The sequence below is a fragment of the Metopolophium dirhodum genome, chromosome 1 (assembly GCF_019925205.1).
Source record: "Metopolophium dirhodum isolate CAU chromosome 1, ASM1992520v1, whole genome shotgun sequence".
NCBI classification, from domain to species: domain Eukaryota; kingdom Metazoa; phylum Arthropoda; class Insecta; order Hemiptera; family Aphididae; genus Metopolophium; species Metopolophium dirhodum.
This window is the reverse complement of record NC_083560.1, coordinates 132756269-132775014: the sequence shown is the minus strand read 5'-3', so window position 1 is coordinate 132775014 and position 18746 is coordinate 132756269. Positions and strand designations below refer to the sequence as shown.

General features: G+C 30.9%; 1 protein-coding gene across 3 annotated transcripts in view; it reads left to right on the top strand.

Moving 5' to 3' along the window:
• Window positions 1-18746, top strand: part of LOC132936224 (calcium/calmodulin-dependent protein kinase type 1) — a 442174-nt gene that overhangs the window by 363107 nt on the left and 60321 nt on the right. For all 3 annotated transcript variants that reach the window (XM_061002914.1, XM_061002913.1, XM_061002915.1), the window contains one exon: window positions 15397-15471. In XM_061002914.1, coding sequence (XP_060858897.1) covers window positions 15397-15471 — 75 coding nt within the window. The remainder of the gene's footprint in view (window positions 1-15396; window positions 15472-18746) is intronic.

Genomic DNA, 18746 nt, shown 5'->3' with positions numbered 1-18746 from the left:
TATCAGTTTGGTTCATAAATCGAAGCGTTAGTTATATATCTATATAGTTGTATTGAATAACAAAACGAAACACATTCGAATTTCACAAGTTTAATTAATAATAATATCTATACAAGATATAACAGAATAAAGAGCTGGAAAATGAAAAATGAAAAATAGATACTAGAAAAAATTATGACAATTTTACTATATTGATAATAAATAATTTATGATTTACTTATATTCAAAAATTCCCAAAAAGAATATTTTGAAGAAATTATTACATTATTATTATGTTTTGAATCATTAATCTACAACAAAAAAATATTAATATTTTAAAAAATTGTAAAAGAGAAACTACTCGACTTGAATAGACGTTTTTACAGTCAACATTTTTCTAAAAATTATATAAGTGGCTGTTTCGATTGGTAAAACGTAAAAACTATTTGTTTTCAGTATTAATAAATAAAAACAACCATCTTATGCGGTACTTATGTTGCGAGTATCTATCGATTCTAAAAACCATTAATTTTAATATTGATTGCATATTATAGAACAATTATTAATGTTATTTATAATTAATAATTTGTCAGGTCGTTCTGTTACACTTTAAATAGACATAATCATATGTCAAGAAACGAATCCTAGACATAGTATAGTCATTATTAATATATTATGAGCTGCGTAGCTCTTATATACGCTGACGACCTCGTGTGTAGGACATAATTCATCTACGATGCCCTACGTGACTATGATTGTAGTTGAATTTTCTCCGCGAAATCCGTGACGTATATTATATACCTGCCTAAGCTGGTAAAATGGAATCATTTTGACTGCGAGACCGCATTCGTTAGTGCCAAGACCGCGTCGGACTGTAAAGTAGTTTAATCAAAAACGTCTACACCGATTTTATGTAATGCACACACGTCACATTTATACGTATATCTGTGGCTGGGTGCACGAATGGCCAATTTCACTTTTTGGTGGATTGGAATTATTTTTCAAATTTTGGAAAATGCCTTTTCGTCGTTAGTCTAGTTGTGGCTATAATAGAGTCTGCAGTGTATCTAAAATTCTCAACTAACGTTACCGGCAAGATATGAAATTATTGAAATAAAACCTAATAAATAGTAATTGCTGTTAAATATTTAAAATTAAGTAGGTACCTACTTTCATAAAACAAAAAAAATAAAACTAATACTTTTTGATATCGGCGATGGGCCAAAGTCCCCGATATTATATGCTTATAGCAACTATAATAGCTGTTCTGCACAAATGTATAGTGCCTGTAATGGTAATAATATTATGTTCTGTTATCACAAAAATTATTACTATTATTATAGGAATGGGTAAAAAACAATTTTGCACTTTTAAATGTTTTTAAACAGTTATTCCCCTAATTTGTTTTTGTAATATTTTGGTAAGTTATACTATTTAGTGTTTATTAAACTTGGACCAATTTCACAAATTATAAATGTTGATGGATTAATATTAATTAATAATTACTAATGTGTTCAACTTACCTTAGCCCCCATATTATCTTCCAAATCTATTATCTCTATTATTTTTGGTGGAAAAAAATTAAATAACTCAAAACTACTCGAATTTTATACGTCAACTTGTTAGACAATACGCTTTTTAAGAAGTAGTACAAAAATCTCAAAAATTTGGATATATGGTGTGATATATCCCGTATATTATTTAATAAAATAAAATAAAATATTGTAAAATATATATTACTTATATGAAGTACTTATATGAATGAATACAAATTATTTTATGGGCTTATATATTTTTCTCGGTCTTGTAAAAAAAAACAATTTATGAAATAATTTCAAATCATATTTCGCCCTTCAAGCCACCTAACGTATATTCTCTAGGATCGCAGCTTATAATAATCTAACAACGGTGATCAAAGACAACTCTAATCCTGGACGATTTGCGGTCTCTGATGGTTTATAATAATGTGGTCTTAACGTGAATCCCAAGGCCTGCTTTGTGTACTTAAACTTATATAATTGGCCCGGATGACTGCAAAGTTTAGTTTTTAGCCCGCCACCGTACGACCAAATCAATCGCAATAATTAACCATCTATATAGTCCTATACAATATTATATAATTACAATTTCAAGACGCACACCCCGACGGGGCGAAGACTTACTTGGGAGGGCCAGGGGAATGTTTATTAGATACCTAAGTTGAGCACTAAATAGGCGTATTACAATACCTCTGCAGCGTCCTATACGCGAGGCTTACAATCGTTTGCTGACGAATAGATAATACTCACAAGTTTGGGTTGAGACTATTGTGTTCAGTCGGTACAAAATCGATTCATGCGTAGAAGTTAAACACGAGTCCAGGCTTCGTCCACATCGCAGATGCATGTTATGGACATCGTGTTATTCATAATATTATAGATTATACGAATTTTAATATAATATTTACTTATTGTTATAATAAAATTGATAGGTATGTTGTGTAGTTGAACTCAACAAAAAAAATTGAATTGTAAATTTGGAGATTAGATTTTTATGAAAATGAAAGAATAAATAAAACAATCTCCATTAAGCCGCAGGCTTACTTATTTTTCAACCAATTGTTAATTATAAACAAAAATATAATGCAGTAAGGTTATAATAAACCGCTAAATGGAACTTTAATAATGTAATTTATGTTGGGACAAAACGATTAAAGTCTAATTTCCCTTTCTACACTTTTTCAGATTTTAGGCTGACCGCAGTAGCAATACTGAGCATGTACATTTTAATAAATAAAACCATGATAGCTAAAAATGTAATTTATGTAATAATATTATGTATTATATTATATCATCGTGTTAATCTCGTGCAATTCAATTTTTACAAGATATAATTGAATGCAATTCAGACACTTGTTTTTTAGAAATGCAATTATTCGGATGCACCGATAATCCATTACACCGTGTCAAAGTGTATTTCATTCACAGTCCTAAATCTGACCGAATTTTCGTATTAAAATCTCGTTGGAATAGCTTTGTACACAACTACCCAAACTGTTTTACTGATTCATGATCCAAACACGAACTTTCTGTTGTTCAGGTGTTGCTCACTTTATACAGATAAGATAGTGCGTGTTATAGGTATTACTACTTATTTCGTTTTACTTTCTTTCGAAAATTCTATTCCCGAGTCTGTGCGACGGAGGCCTCGAGAGGATTGGTATATAAATGAACTCTGTGTCAAAAAGTTTTAACAGCAATAACAAAGCTGACTTTCGAACATTTATTAACCGGAACACTAGTGATACCGCTTCACGCGAAAAAAAAGTGCTGTTCTGCCGACCGTCATAACTGTAGAGCCCGACACGATAATAACTGAACAAAATCAAAACATAATTTGAATTTCCTAATGAATATTAATAACACGAGGAAAACAAGTAGGTACATACTACCGTATTTTATCGTTTTACTTTTATTTAGGCACTACTACATAATATGTTATTACAATTTCACGATAATATTAGGTTGTACCTACATTTTACACGAAAAGTATTATGGTTTATTTTATTTTTCAAATTCCTACTGACGAATATTCCTTTATCCAGAGATAAATTATCTGTAAAATTTGGATAAATTAAATTAAATTAGAGCGATCTATACGACTAAAAGAAATGGGGTGCAAAATTCTGAAAATATTTCCTTCGATATTTCCAACATTATTTCTTTGGATAATATATTTAAATTGAATATTATGGAATGTTTCTTTATTTTCTACTGCTCCGACTTACAAAGTACGTACGAAATTCCATTCAAAAATGCGAAATAAAATAAGATATCCTTTTCAACTTTTTGACGTACAAATCGATTTTTGTAATTAGAAAGCCCTGAAAACAGTTATTCGAGAACACCAAAAAATAAAATAAAATCATTTTTTGTTCAAATCCCGACTCTATAATAATATGTAGTTAGACACCTGTGTTCAACATCATTGATCCAAAGTTGTCAATTATTTTGCAATCTCTTTGAACTACTTTAGTCCTATTCCTGTTAAGATGATTGTACCTGTGATGTTTGAGCTGCAGACCTCCGACAAAAGCACTACACCGAGTTTTACTCTGACGATAATAATTTCAAAAATAGATTAGGACCACCATACAAAATATGTATAAAAACCTTTATATTATTTTATTTTATTATGAATTATGATGCTGTAGAAGCATATTATTATACTGTTAAAGTTATTATTGTATGGCATCCCAAAATTATATTTTTCAGTGTCACGATCGTTCTTGGCCGATACTAATTCGAGTATATTTTTTTAGGAAAATGTGCATCACTAGTCATTATGGTGTTAAACTTTTCACGAAACTGATTAGAACAACGCGTGTAAGACGTTCCGTTCCAAATAATGATTAAATTATTACCAGACAAAACGTGTGATAAAACGAAAAGTAATAAAATACATTAAGCGAATCGGTTTATTTGAGCCCTGCTGCTGCCCCTGCTATAATAAACTCGAAACAACCGACCGCCGATAATAATAATATCGTAGGTAATAAATAATAATTACTCTTCACGGTCCCCGTTTTGGATCGTAAATATAGTTCCTTTTATGATTTTTGTTTGCCAAAAGCACATGTGCGTTGCAAACAGCTGCACGAGCGGTAAAAACTAATCTATTAAAATATTAGCAACAAACCAGTATTTGGTATGATATATAATTTTACGACTTCCCATCGCATAATAGTATACAGGGTGATTCTTTTATCAAACAACACTCATTATTTGAAAAAGTATTGACTTTTTTCAAAATTTTTTTTTTTCAAAATTGTAGATTTATGCTGTTCTAGAATTGAATATTTTTTTTATATTTTTCACCCTTATATTTATTAGGTAAACCACTATCAACTTTTGATTTTCAAATGGTAACCTATACTTAAAATTTCATAGTTGAATAAAACTATTTTTTTCATTAATTATTACGTTCAAATTTTCATTTTTCGTTAATCCGTTGATGAGATATTGCTCCTCAAAGTTAGGTGGTTTTGGGAGGTAGTTGGGTGTGTGTACAGTAAATGTGTTATACCTCGTCAGTAGATACCACAGTTATTAGGATTTGTATGCCCCGGGGCTAAAGATATTACATTTTAAAATCAATTCAAGTAGGTGCAGTAAGGTTGAGTTGTGCCCCTAAATGTATTGTATAATATCCATTTGGCTGGGTGTCCGCCGTTCGCCCCACTAAAGGTGATTTCGTCACTGGTCATAATAATTCTTATCGATTATAAAAACCAGAAGTTAAAAGTTTTAAATCCTATATCATTCGAACCCAAGGTAATGATAATTGATAACTTATTGTCATAATGTCATATTTTAAGTAATTGGACCATTAGTGTCACTTGCGCATACTCGCGTGTAATTCCGTCGACCCCATTAAATACCTATTAAGTATGGAGTACCGACAATTTGTGACAACGGACACAACGATACGTGATTGTTGTCTGATTAGTGATTAGACTGATATGCGCATATATCTTATAATATCTATGGTGGATTTGCGATTAGGTAATAACAGATACTAGATAGTACCTACTATCATCTACCATGTTTATCGTGCTCTGCGCTGATATCGTGGTTCCGTGGTTACATGATATGGAAGTATACCTTATACTGGGTTAGCGTTAATCACATAACAATCCGTTAGTTGTAGACAATTAATGGTTAAGATAATAACTCGGAACTAATTTAATCGTGACTCGTGGTCGTAGGTATTTTATTTTTGAAATACCTATTAGTTCTTGTATAATATAATATAATTATTCACCACATATTGTATTTTACGTATTTTATTTAATAATTTAATACTTTATCAATCATATAAGTACCTAAATTTACTTATTACACTTGAATTAGATGCTTGGTGATTACATTTGTACAATTTATTGGTAAGTACTAAGTTTTACTAGTTGGTAGTGGCCAAAATTAAAATAAATAATACAATGAGTATGTCATTAACTTTAGACATTCTGATTTCAGTTTAATCATTTATACATAATACACTATTTTTGTTCAAATGTATACCTAACCAAGGAACACTGGTACTTACTGGATAATATATGAGTTGTTATACAATGAAGTGGCATAATATGACAACACAGAAATATTGCGATAATATTTCCATATTATTTAAAATTAGTCATTACAATACTCAGCTGGACACTGGGTTTTTCATGAAAGTCTATACCTACTCTACAAATGTTATATCAAAATCTCCACTTTTTAGTTCCTAAACTAAAAGTGAATAGAAAATTATTTATCTACATAATATGTGATAATTCAAAATCAGTTTCACATAGGTCATTTTACCTAATTTAAATATGCCATAATGGAATCAGCTACCTATGACACACAATTCAGAAGATCCTGTATGTTAAAATTATATTCATACTGCTATGTTTAATTACATTTTAAAATGGTAACTGTGAAAAATAAAAATAATTTTTCACATATTGGATTTAAGTATTTCAACAGACTACAGAACAAAATAAAGTATGTATAAATATTTTTAATTGTAATATTATTAAATTATTATATTGAAAATTCAATTTTTTAGATATTCAAGACAATTGCAAAGAAGTGGGGAAAATGTAGCTGGACTAAGTGCATACATATTACAAATGATGTGTATTGAAACTAAAAATGTTGTGAATGTTAATGTTTTGTACTTTGTATGATATTTTAATTAATTTAAATGAGGTGACAACATCAATCATTACAAATCAAAAGATAAAATAATGTATGTTGTGTTTAATACACACAATATAATATGTAGATTGTGTAAATCAAATAAAGAATTTAAAAAAGAATAAAATAGGTATGTGATTTATAATTATTTTTCAGTTATTACTTTAACAACAGTATAAATGCTCAATGTAAAGTATTTAAAAAAATATAAATGTATTATTATTAATATACATATATTTTTTTTAATGATATTAGTATTACATTGTATAATGATAAATACTTAATTACTTTTGTCAATGATTGGTGTTGTCATTAAATAATAATTAGTACTAAATTCAAATAAGAATATTATTAACACCATTTTTAAATTTTACTAAGTCTGGGGTGATTGAAAAGTTTGTTTTAATTTTTTGAATACATGTTTTATCTTTACTCATATTTTGCATAACTGCAAAACGAACATTTTGATTAAACTGTATCATCATTTTGAAATAGATTTTTCATAGTCCTGGGCTTATTAAAGTAAAATTGTTTAATGGTTCACGATAATATCAGTATAAAATGTGAGAAATTCGGTCGTGAACAGGGTTCAGGGCTAAACAGAACCTAAAATCATCAAATCAAACATTTAAATAATCAAAATTAAGCAATCTAAAAAATGGTTATTCTCTCCCTAGTTTTTGTTAGTGGTTATCACTTGCATCATATTAAAGTAGAAAATATACATTAAAAAATTTAAAATGTGTTAAAAAGAACACTCTAAAATGTGGGGTGCTATAATATTTCATATTTTAAAAACATTAAATTGATGGCATTTCACTATAATAATGATAGTTAAATCTAAAAAAACAAGGGGTGCTAAATTAGAGCTTGGCGTGCTAAAGACCCTTCTGTGACAATGGTCTCAAACCCTGTTCATGACATTGAGAATATGATTTTTTTTATAATTATTTAAGTTTATTAGTGCCTTATGTATTTGCATGTATATCATTATAATTTAAATACCTACCTATTGATTAAATTCATGTGATTGGTCAAAAAGACCTAGTCCTACCAAGTATATTACAACTATTGAAGTGACCTATGGCGAATTATTTATATTATACTAATATTTGATTTGGAATTGTAAATGCATTAAATTGAAATTGTAAACATAAAAAAAAGTTGTTTATACCTAATATTAAATTAGTTCAGAGTTATATTTATTAGGTATTATATAATGTTAACTTGTTGAAAATATTATTTAAATTTATGTTGGTATTGTATTTCCAGATTTGTAATAAATTGTAATTTTAATACCACTGTACAATTAGTGTTATATTATGTGTAAAATTAATTTTTATCTTGATTCTTCGGGACTATAAAAAAAGTTAAAATGTTAAATTTTCACAGACCCTAGTGTTATGTACTTGTCAAACTTCTTTATTCGATGTGCATGTGCCTAAATGATATTTTATATGTATAAGAAGAGGTACAATATTTGATTTGTTCAAAAAAAAAAAAATTATTATTAAAAATATTAAATCCTCATAGGTATTCTGGTATTTACATGTTTATAGTATCCATATGGTAAACAGTAGAAAATATAAATATTAAATGTATAATAATAATTAACACATTATTTTGTATTAGTTAAATCTACCAAAGCTATACACAGTTATATGTATATTATTAAAATATGTATAAAAAAAAAATTAAGTTAATTTATTGTTAATATTATGGTCCATTATATCATAATTTGTACATTTATTATTAATTGTTATTGTATACATTTATCATTGAAATACAGATTTTTAATAATTTTAGAAGTTTTATTATCAGTAATCTAGTTGTTGCAACTGTAGTACAGACTGTCTAATTGAGTAACAAAAACAGGATTTTATTTGTGACATAAATTAACAGTAAGTTACTGCTACTATTTATTTTGTAAATACACATACTGGTAACACTGTATTTTCTTTATGATAGACAGTTGTAATGATCACGGTCTTAGAGTGATAAACCATGGACAACTTATGGACTAAAATAATTCTGTATTTCCGTATGTTACTCTATGGTGTGTTGTAGTCGGCATAGAATAGAGATTAAATCGTGATCAAATCTACAAACAGAAGCAGTCCAATTAGCTAGGTATACGTATACCCAATAATATGATCGTCTGTTATTGTATGTAGGTATTACCAGCTATCAGGTACAAAGATAATCACCGCTATATCTTGGGTCGAACGATATCGAATTTATTACTTATAACTTCTGGTCTTTATAATTGATAATAATTATTACGACCAATGACCAGTGCCGCAATCACCTTCGTGGGGTAAAACTGTGTGACTCCCTGAAAAATCGGCATAATAAAATACATTTAGGGGCTCTAAGTACTTTATGAACTGATTTGAAAAGTGTAATATCTTTTAACCCTGGGAAATAAAAATCCTAGTAGAGATAATATCTACTGACGAGGTATAACACATTTACACACAATAACTACCTCCCAAAACCACCCAACTTTGAGGAACAATATCTCATCAACGGATTAACGAAAAATGAAAATTTGAACGTAATAATTAATGAAAAAAATAGTTTTATTCAATTATGAAATTTTAAGTATAGGTTACCATTTGAAAATCAAAAGTTGATGGTGGTTTACCTAATAAATATAAGGGTGAAAAATATAAAAAAAATATTCAATTCTAGAACAGCGTAAATCTACAATTTTGAAAAAAAAAAATTTTGAAAAAAGTCAATACTTTTTCAAATAATAAGTGTTGTTTGATAAAAGAATCACCCTGTATATTATATAGACTATTGTGTGTCACTTGCTTTAAATTATTTTGATGTTGACACGAATCTTCGAAATCGTAAAGGTATCAACAGAGTTTACATCTGTACCACATACCTACCTAATGGTACCGTCGCGCAAATACCGATCACTGACATCGGAACAATAGCACCGGTTATTAGGTTAGGTCAGAAACCGGTATAAACCGTTTTAAAACCGAAACCAAAACTGTAATCAAAAACGAAACCGAAAAAAATTGGAAATTGTTATTTTTTTTTTTTAATTGACGTGTTTTTAAATACGTAAATTCCATTAATACGCATAATTAATACTCATAATACAATTGAGATCATGATTAAAATGTTGATAACCATTTCATTATTCGCAAAAGAAAATTGGAAACCGGTAAACAAAACCGAAACCGAAATTTCTTAATTCCGGTATTGCTAAGTTGAAACTGAAATCATAAAATTTCAAAACCGGTATACAAAATCAAAACCAAAACCCAAATTTCCTAATACCGGTATTGAAAAATTGAAACCGAAATCGAAAAAATTAAAAACCAGTTTACAAAATCGAAACTGATACCGAAATTATTTCAATCGATTTCAAACCCTGGTATATAGGTACCACGTATTAACTACCAAAATACAGCTACCAACTAACAGACAAACGTGTGTAGACGTGTAGTTATCTAACTATGAACCTGATAACTTATGGGCTAGCAGATTATAAAAATTATTCGCGAAATCCGTTAAAAATGTGGCGATTAGGTTAGTTACCAAATTCCTTAAACTGGAGCCTGGACTGATACATAACACGACTTGTCGTGGCCTTTTTTGACTTGTGAATTTTTTCCAAAACTGTGGTAGCAAATGTACCCGCAAATGTTCCAGTCGGTGGCAGCGATATAAATTCGCATCTAGTATTGAACTATTAAATGTAATTAATATTATATTTTTTATAGAGGTATAGTTAACAATAAGTTTTATTTTTTTTTTGCTTTCTATGTTCTCTGGCCCGCTAGATTTTTGTACATTCGAAATTAGCTTTCTAGTAGCATTGAGTTGCCCATCCCTGGCCTATAGCAATGTTGGTTCTGTCGGACTCGTTAGAAGTTAAGTTGGGAATTGGTTTGATTTATAGCGACTTTAGGCTTCTGAAATCTGAATATAAGGAATACGGAAATCTAAGAATATTTACACAATCTCTATCACATTAGTCGGAACGTAGAGATATCAAAGATATCATAAATTCATTACATAATTAATTTAGAGCCATAGGTACCTACCGTACATTATTATTATGTCCACGTCCAATCATTTCACGGTCGTATTATTATTGAACCCATACTTTAATTAGTGCCAAAACTATATTCGACCGTTTGCAGAGGATGAGCTTCCAAGAAATAATATATTATGAAATATTTTAACTATGTGTCTTGCGAACAAAGTTATGATAAACATTTATTTGCGTTTAATCACACTATACCTCTTGTGTACATACAAAACCACATAGAAACGCACCACAAACATATAATCAAACATAATATTATACTATATACGAACGTGTGATACATAAGTGTACGCGATATGCAAGACTCGAGTCCAAACCAAAGACAAGTCCTCGGCAAATTTTAATTAAAATCAAATAATATGTATCTCTATAGAATAGGTATATAATATACATTTTATTCCATTCAAATATTTCGTGTTCAGTTTAGAGTTTACATGTGTCGTGAAATAGATGATAATATTATACTTATGCGAATGGGGCTTTTTTCAAACTTACAATAAACACAGGTAATTTTGTCCAACATTTTTCATTATAATGGGTGCTCCCCATCACATATCAAATTTCACCTCCATCCGTAGATACCTACTTACGTATTGCACTAATGGTCGTAAATGTAGTAAAAACTCTGAACTGATCAATTCCATTAATGTCTCAAAAATATACACCGATGCTCCTATTATATTATGGAAAGCTATCCTCTGGTTCGGTTTTCGCAGAAAACCACTGAAGGATGCTCTATTTGCAATAGCAACAGAGGAAACATAGTAAATGTTTAAAAAAAATATGTAATAATATTATGCTTGATATTCACCTAAACTATTTATTTTTTTTATATTACTTATCTAATAATTGTAATTTAAACGCATTGTAATAAAAGTTTCATAGAATTAATACTTTATAGTAAAAATATTTTATTCTGATTTCCATATACTTTTTATTTTAATAATTATTGTTTATTATGACGAATTATTTTATAATTATTATAAATAATATCTAGGTACTCCATGACAAAGTCCGCTATAATGTGTCTTATCCATACGAGAAATTCATAAACTATTTGTGTGAGCTTTTGTAGAACTCCTTTGAACGAAGAACAAATGTTAAAAAAAACTATAGTCTGAATACCAGAACATTCCACGCGGTCCTATGTAAGTAGCGAGTTAAGAGATGAAAATAATAAAATTCTCAGACAAAAGGCATTTTAATAATTAGAGTGGACACTGTTTTTATTGAACAATATTAATATTTTAGCATATTGTCCTGCGGCCGTTTTACAAGTCGATGACGGAATACAAAAACGTGCTTTGAAAGCTATCGATAATTATGATAATAACCAATACAGCTAGTGAAGCGCCAGAACATTTTAACGTCATTGTTACATCAAAGAGTATTTCAAACAACTTAATAATAATTATGATATTACAGCTAAGATATTATATATTTTATAATATCTTAACCACCGTTACCACGTCAAACACTCTAAAGAAATTCCGCCGCCAAAATGTAGAATAATAATATAATAAATTACACGAACTATACAAAGTGTAAAATTAATAAGGTCAAATGCTTAGTGATACAAAAACGAAGTAATTGTATGAAGTATAGGTACCCAACTATACGCTTTTGGCCGTTAAAAAAAAATATATAAAGAAATTATGAAGAAACTTTTAATATAAAAAACTGGCGCCTCCAAAATTCGTTACATTATCACATTGTTAATAATAAATATATTATTTTAGGTGTAGTCGATTTGAATAGGATTTCCACATCTATGCCCGCGATTTTGGAGGATGAGTCTTAAATATAAATATACAGTCAACTCACGATATAACCATGGTCGATGAACTCACCCACTCCCTTCAATAGTTTATCTTATTTAGACGTTTGAAGAGTTATGAAAAACCTCACTCTCGAGAAAAACAAAGTATAAACCAAATCTAAAGGTCAATAATCTCCTACCCTCCCTGAAAATATTTCTCCGGAAGACGAGAAAAAATAATCGACCTACTCAGAATAGGACACTCGACGCTCACCCTCCGATACACCTCACGACGTCAAGGGTGGAAACTATCATATTATCCGCACCACCTGTGGCGTACAATACGGTCAAACACTTATAAACCTAATGGCGGAATTTCCAACGAGTACGGAAAGAAATTTAGATCTTCCCTCCGTCAAAGTATACCTATTTCACAGTCCAGACACAACTCGCGCGCGATCAAAAGTTATTCAAATATCCCAAACTTTCTAATCCGTACCGTAAAGTATTTTAATATAATTTACACACACACACACTAACAGTTCAAGTTTAGTACCGAATTTCGTTATAAGATCCGATACTTGGAAATTGCTGTGTTGTACCGCGAATTATACACGATTCGGCGCACACTCGGTTTTCACTAGATTTCCGCCGTTTCGGGTGTGTATATCCAGTACTACCCACATAACATTATATAAAAAATTCTATATATTAAAATCATATTTTCTTCAACCGCACGACGAAGGTATAGGTATAATATTATTATAATATACGTCCCTTGTATATTATACGCCGTTTGTGGAGGATTTACGGCGTCGCCTTAACGTCCCCGAGAAAATCTGAACCCCGCGATAAGGTGGCGAGTGGCGACGGCATAATAAATTACCACGCACACAATATCATAATAATATAAAAGTGTGTGCGCGAAAAACGACCGTTTCGACGTGGCCCGAGGATTTAAATACCGCTTTTTTGCGAGCTCGAATCGTTGCCACTCTTTGCCGTTTAAAAGGCGCTGCGATATTGTTCCCCCCCCCAACCATCGACCCGCCGACGACCTAGTGGCGCATATTTTTTTTTATTTTCGGTAAACGATATTCCGGCGGCTGCGGGAAATTGATGGCGGCCCTATATATTATATAGGTCGTTTCCGGTGTTCCCCGCGGTGTATTATTACTATCAGCCCGGTGGAGATTTACGGCACGTCCGCGAAACACATCGAAAATCTCGTTTGGTTTTGGACGAACCACCGGCCGGATATCGCATTACTATATATATTATTCTTCGAGGACGGTCCTGCAGCACGCCCATACATATTTTTACTGGTATCATTGTTATTCGCATATTGTTATATGCACAGACGAGTGGGTGGTTCGTCGGACGATTGCTTGAATAATTCCAATTTTTTTTATAAATATAATCACGAAAACTGTGGTGGTGTATCCACCTCTATTCATTTACATAAATTATTCACCATCATAATTATTGTATAAGTATAATATGCCGTATCTATATATTTATAAATTATAAACGAAGGAATGGTCCTTACCTAATTTCTGAGCGATGAGAACTTTAGACGTTACCATATTTATCTATTACCGTATTATACCATATTTATCGTAATTCATAATAATATATTATAGTAAAAAAATTATTTTAAAGTAGGTAAGTATAGTATATAAGTAGTAAGTATTTTAATTACGTTCATACAAATAAGAAGGTGTAAAAGATTTTTTAAACATTTTATTTTTGCATATTTTAGGTCTATATTTGTACATATCAAATTATCAACACATTGTGGGGGGGGGGGATAATATATATATATATACGGGGCTAAAAATCGTCTGTTACACCGACATGCGAAACTGAACTAAAAGTGAACTAAACTGGGTACAGTAATTACTGATTGCAGTACTGGCACAACAACAGTCTATATTTTCAGAGCATTTTCATTTTTTGTTTTGTTAATTAATTTTATTAATTGGATGAATTTAAAAGAATCAAAACTACTTTAAAATTCAAAGAAGCATATTAATTCATAATTAATGAACGACCTAATCATACATTATAATTGCATGTTGTGGCTTTTACTCAAACAGCTTAATATTATATATCATCGTGCAAATAAAAAATTTAAATGTTTTATTTAGGAGTGGTTCGCGTGGTTTTTGTATCATTATTAACGTCCAAATCCAAAAACTGTGTGGAAGTCTGATAATTTATTTTATTAATTATACCTAACCATAGTCTGTTAAACAATAAATCTGCGGTGGTGGCGAATCAGCATTCGTAATTATTCTTATTTTATTATCAACGTTTCTAATAAATTCCTAAAAATTCTCGAATGTGTTTTTCTTTTCTCCGAACAGAGCTCGGAGAACACAACTGGTTGACCCGCACTGCATTCGATTTATTCTCCACAAATTTCGAGTACTTTACGAATTACGAGATCCGCGTTGGGCGATTTTGACTTTTTATGTTGATAAAATTATTGTACTTATGAACAATTGCGATCGTACGTGATTAATACTTATTTAAGTATATTATACCGTTGTGCAGTGTAATATTTTAATTTTTTTTATTATCGACTTTTCGACTTAATAATATGTACTGGAAACACCCCCCCCCCTCCCCCAAACTGTACTAAATCACTGTGCACGACCCATCCGGGGCTGCCATGCGGCAAAACCACTTTGTATACTTTTGGTATACCTATTATATCATATTAAGTTACCACTCGATCTTACAAAATAATAAAACGACTGATACAACATTGTCGTCGATACAATATAATTTGATACAATACATCGGAGGTGACCGTGTGCGATTGATCTAACGTGTTTGATTTTTTTTTTTTGCAGGCTCACTCATCCGAACATCGTGCAACTATTGGAAACGTTCGAAGACAAGTCCAAGGTGTATCTCATCATGGAACTGTGAGTATATTTATTTATTATTTTTTTTATTATTATTGAGAATAAAGGCTTCAACGGCTAGGTCATTAGCCTGTGGTTGTGATTACATTATTATTAATGGATAATTAAGTTATAAATTGAGATTACATGGTTATGGGATAAGTGATTTTTACAGTATTATATATTTACAATATATTTGTTAGTTATGTAATTTCGTTTTAATATTACATTTTTGTGTCGATGCCGATGGATTTGAAGAAACTATCGATCAAGTGTGTGTTGTGTATTTGTGTTCTCCTAGCGCTTCCTCCATCGATGAAGGTTGGTTGAGGATGTTAATTGCGTTTCAAATACCGGCAAATCTAAGAAACACTATGTGTTTGATTGAGAACAGTTCGTTTCACTGGCTAACAGGTTGTTCTTCATGTTTTATGATATGTATGTGGGTAAGGTTGACCGATTCTTGTTCTTGTATTGATCATTTCGTAACATCTCAAATGCATTGGGCTGAGTATACCATTTAGTGATTTTATTTTTAATTGATTTTAATTTGTTTGAGATTGGTATTTCATCCTAGGATCTTTGCCACATATTGGTAGGGTGTATATTTACACTTCTTTTTACGTCTTGGTATGGAAGAGTAATAATGTGGTTGAGGATGAGGTCGAGTTGATTGCCTCGTTTTCCAGTATATTTGTGAGTATATTATATTTCATGTGACTGTGTCTAAAGTCGACCCTAAGAAATATCCAGTGTTGAGTTTATCTAGATAAATATTATTTTATCTTTTATCTTATCTAGATAAATAGAGATTATTAGTTTACACAGATATCTAAGATAAAAAATCACCGTTATCTAGATGAATTTATCCAGATAGTTTAATTTGTTAAACGGCTTTTATTTATTATAATTTATAGGTATACAATTAAGTAATTTATTAAGTAGGTAGTACTTACTAATAACTATCGACATTTTCGATAACATTCTATTAAGTTATTCTATATTGCTACAAGCTTACGGAGAGTACCATAAACCAATATAAAAAAATTATCCGATAATTTATCTAGATAAATAAATAATTTAGTTATCTTTATCTTTATCTATATAACATTATTATAATTTATCTTTATCTTTATCTAGATAAAATTATATTTATCTCGGCTCAACACTTCGTATACCCTGCGCTTTAAACCGTGCGTTAACTGACGTACATTTCACCAGCCCCCCAAATTTAATTTTTGACATTTTTTTTTTGCAAAACATTAGTGTGCCATTAGTGTGAATTTGTGTGACTATTTTCAGAATTTGTGCGATACTGGTTTAACCGTAAATTCAAAAATATATATGGGGGGCTGTAGAAATGTTCCCCAGCCCCCCCTCATAGAAAAAATTACAATTTTCAAAATTTTCTTTTGCCAAACATTAGTGCGTCATTAGTGTGAATTTGTGTGACAACAACCAGAATTCGTGCGACACCCGTTATACTCGGAAAAAATCGTTTTTCCATTTTGAGCATTTCCCCAGCCCCCCCTCATGGAAAAAATTACAATTTTCAAATTTTTCTTTTGCCAAACATTAGTGCGTCATTAGTGTGAATTTGTGCGACAACAACCAGAATTCGTGCGACACCCGTTATACTCGGAAAAAATCGTTTTTCCATTTTGAGCATTTCCCCAGCCCCCCCTCATGGAAAAAATTACAATTTTCAAATTTTTCTTTTTCCAAACATTAGTGCGTCATTAGTGTGAATTTGTGCGACAACAACCAGAATTCGTGCGACACCCGTTATACTCGGAAAAAATCGTTTTTCCATTTTGAGCATTTCCCCAGCCCCCCCTCATGGAAAAAATTACAATTTTCAAATTTTTCTTTTGCCAAACATTAGTGCGTCATTAGTGTGAATTTGTGCGACAACAACCAGAATTCGTGCGACACCCGTTATACTCGGAAAAAATCGTTTTTCCATTTTGAGCATTTCCCCAGCCCCCCCTCATGGAAAAAATTACAATTTTCAAATTTTTCTTTTGCCAAACATTAGTGCGTCATTAGTGTGAATTTGTGCGACAACAACCAGAATTCGTGCGACACCCGTTATACTCGGAAAAAATCGTTTTTCCATTTTGAGCATTTCCCCAGCCCCCCCTCATGGAAAAAATTACAATTTTCAAATTTTTCTTTTGCCAAACATTAGTGCGTCATTAGTGTGAATTTGTGCGACAACAACCAGAATTCGTGCGACACCTGTTGTACTCGGAAAATTTTGAGCATTTCCCCAGCCCCCCCCCCCCTCTCCACCCATTATGGAAAAAATTACAATTTGCAAATTTTTCTTTTGCCACCATAAATTTTTGCGCTGTCTTCCAGGTAAGTCGAAATATTAAATTTTAACATTGGATCTAAATCAAAAATTTTCATATTCAGTCATCACCAATATCCGTGGATCAAAATCGTTCCAAGGAATCAAAACGATTGTACAAGACGTACATGTCCCCAACCCCACCCGTTTCCTTTTTCAACTTTTTTCAACGCTAATATTATATAGTACTTCATTCCTGCCAATTGCTGCCACCACTTCCAGAATTCCTGCTTAATTACCGCCCCCGCAAAAATCAAAAAACCATGAGCGGGGTTTGGAAACGTACTGTCCAATTATAATTCTGAAAACTGGTGATCTATAAATCTATTCCTGATTTCAGTGACCTCAGAACACAGTGATTCAACCATGTGGAGTAAGCGGGGCGGGTTGAATACGATTGCGCGCGAACCTTATTGGTTTACATTGCGCGTATTAAATACTAAAATACGATGTCACCATTGTATAAAGTTGCCAAATTTAATATAATTTATAAGATAAATGTCATATTTATACTCATCTTTTATTGTAATGTTGAATTTTCTATCTATTCATTATACATACATGCACTGCAATTATTGCACTAACACGTAAGTAGTTAAGTTACCAACTAATTTCACTGTATCAGTAATTATAAATTTACCATTATGGATTCAATAAACATAGTACGGTCTATTTTATAAAAAAAAATCTTATTAGTAATTTTAAATATAGGTAATCAATTAATTAACAAAAGAAAATACAACTAGAAAACAGTGTTCTGCTACTTCACTGACGAAATTATATACATTTTATCAACCAATTAAAACATTTTAACTCTATTTCGAGTAACCTGGCAAGACCACAATAATTTTTACTTTCCATTGTATCTTACGCAAAATGTGTATTCTAAAAATCCCCCGTTACCGAGTGGAGCTAGTGAAACTGGCTTCCCACATGGATC